Raw genomic sequence first — 2,649 nt, 5'->3', positions numbered from 1 at the left:
TTGATGCATTATTTTAATTCACAGCCTTTAATTCCTCTGGAATCCAAAAACTACAAATTGAGGATTAATATACTTTAAATGCTAGAAGACAATTTCATGCACATGTTTTTTCTTTCCTACATGCAGTTGGGACTTTGCAGTCCTTATTCCCAGCACTTGTTTTCGACATTTCTGTGGTTTTTGCCGCACTCTAGCCGACCTGTGGACCGAGAAGAATTAGAAATAGTGACTATGGTGGAAGAACCAACAGGAGAACACTCAAGTCAGGGGATTTGTGAAATGTCCTTTATCTGAATGTAGGCCTTGGGCTGGCACATAACAGGCACTATCTGAAGTTGATGTGAATGCATATTTTTTTCTTTTTTTGGTGTGTCATGCTCTGTTAAGCGGGATATTATAAAGGAGTAAAAATATAATAAAATTTTCTGTTTGTTTAGGGACTGTGCAGAAGGACTGTGTATGTGTATTTCAACCACCCTGTGGCAGGCCTTTAATGTGAGTGGGCAGAGCTGGGGTTCAGGATTGCCAATGATACCTGGGTATCTCCTTAAACACTGCAATAATGACAGTTGGCGGGTCTCAGTTTCTTTTTAACTATTGGCAACCATTCTTCAGGAAGCAAAAATTATGCTGAAGAAAGAATTATTTTGATGTTTTAATATCATTTTGGTCTCCAATGTTTAGTGCAATCTGATAACAGTTTTGATCCATTTGATTTAGCACTTGATTCCAAATAATCCAAACAGATTTTGGAGTAAGTTGAACTCAGGTGAAATCAAGATAAATTTATTGAAGTCTCTCAGAGAGGGCTGGGTGATTTTTTTTTTTTTTTTTTTTTTTGAGATCAGGTAGAGAAATGGTCTTATTTTACAGAAGAGAAAACGAAAAATCAAAAAGAATAAGAGAATTTTTCAAGAATACTGAGCTAGTGAATGATAAAAATTCACATTTTAATGATAAAATACACTATGAATACAGTTCAATGCATTGAAATATTGTGGAAAGAATGAATACCATACTTATTAGGTCTATGCTCTCTTGAAAATCATATATACTTTTAATTACTTTCCATCCCCTTTACCTCCTTTTTTTTTTTTTTTTTTTTTTTTTTTTTAGGGCAGAAGCCAGTTTATTCTGGGTCTGCCGTACAAGCCAGCCAGGGTGCTGGGGTTGGGAGAGGGACAGCCTAGGCCTCCACCGCCCAGCCGTTGATGATGCGGATATGGCGGATGATGTCCTGGATGGCTTGCGACGTAGTGCCCTGGCCCCCAATGTCTGGGGTGTGCATGTTTTCATTGTCCATGGATGCCAGGACAGCCTTGCGGATGGTGGTGGCGTAGGAATGGAGCTTTAGGTGGTCGAGCATCATGCAACTTGCCAGCAGCGTAGCCGTGGGGTTGGCAATATTCTTATTGGCAATACTCTTGCCTGTGTTCCTTGTAGCCGTCTCAAACACAGCATACACGTGGCCATAGTTGGCTCCAGCCACAAGGCCAGGGCCCCCGACCAGCCCTGCGCAGATGTTGCTGACAATGTTCCCGTAGAGATTGGGCATCACCATGACATCGAACTGCTGGGGCCGGGACACCAGCTGCATGGTGGTGTTGTCCACAATCATATTCTCAAAGGCGATCTGGGGGTAGCGGGCTGCCACCTCCTCGCAGCACTGGAGGAAGAGACCATCGCCCAGTTTCATAATGTTGGCCTTGTGCACGGCTGTCACTTTCTTGCGCCCAGTCTCCTGGGCCAGTTTGAAGGCGTACTCAGCAATGCGCAGGGACTTGGTCTTGGTGATGATCTTCAGGCTCTCCACCACGCCTGCCACACTCTCGTGCTCCAGGCTGCTGTACTCGCCTTCGGTGTTTTCCCGGACAATGAGGATATCTATGTCCCTGTGCCGGGTCACCACTCGTGGCAGGCTCTTACAGCGGATGACGTTGGCATAGAGGTCTAGGCTGGTGCGAAGGATGTTGTTGCGGGATTTGTAGGACGGTGGCAGGTTATGGTTTGTTTCAATATTGCCCTTCAGGGCCACACGGTTTCGGCGGATGGCCATGATGGCGTTGCGGATGTCCTCCTCGTCAGCATTGGAGCTCACGTGCACTTCTTCAAAGTCCACCGGCACACACGCGTGCCTGAACACAGACTTGACGTGCAACATGAGCTCTGGCCCAATGCCATCCCCTGGGATCATGGTCACCGTGTGCCGCCCGCCGTACTTAGCAGAGGGAGGAATTGTTTGTTGTGAGATGCTCCTCCGGGGGGTCTTGTTGGCACCCAGAACCTCCCAAGGACGGCAGAGGAGGGCCGGCCTGAGCACTGCCTTCGCTGGGCCGCCAACAGCCATGGCCACCTTCAGCGCCATGACGGAAAGCGAGAGCAACAGCAGGTCCCCACCGGCAGACACCGCTCTCACGAGAGTTCCCCACCCGCAGACAACGCTCTCACGAGAGTTCGGAGGGTTGCAAATCCGCGGAGTGGGCGTGCCCTGATAGCGCGCATGCGTGACTTGCCGGTTCCCATGCCCTTTTTCGGTGCCGAGAGCGCAGCCGCCGCCGCCGCCATCTTTGGGGGGCACCCAGCTGTCCTTTATTGTTCTTGACACAAAAAGAAATGTTTTGTGGAAGTAATCGTCTCCCCTCTGTAATG

General features: G+C 48.1%; 1 protein-coding gene across 1 annotated transcript; it reads right to left on the bottom strand.

The window, feature by feature from the left end:
• Positions 1 to 1,094: 1,094 nt before the first annotated feature.
• Positions 1,095 to 2,418, bottom strand: IDH3G (isocitrate dehydrogenase (NAD(+)) 3 non-catalytic subunit gamma). The gene has a single exon (XM_070415162.1). It carries the CDS (start codon positions 2,363 to 2,365, stop codon positions 1,187 to 1,189), a length of 1,179 nt encoding a protein of 392 aa, XP_070271263.1. The 5' UTR covers positions 2,366 to 2,418; the 3' UTR covers positions 1,095 to 1,186.
• Between the last annotated feature and the right edge of the window lie 231 nt (positions 2,419 to 2,649).

This window comes from Myotis yumanensis, unplaced genomic scaffold (assembly GCF_028538775.1).
Source record: "Myotis yumanensis isolate MYYU_CA2020_CCGP unplaced genomic scaffold, mMyoYum1.0.hap1 SCAF_5, whole genome shotgun sequence".
NCBI classification, from domain to species: Eukaryota; Metazoa; Chordata; class Mammalia; order Chiroptera; family Vespertilionidae; genus Myotis; species Myotis yumanensis.
The sequence above is the reverse complement of the archived record's forward strand: the minus strand, read 5'-3'. Positions and strand labels throughout refer to the sequence as shown.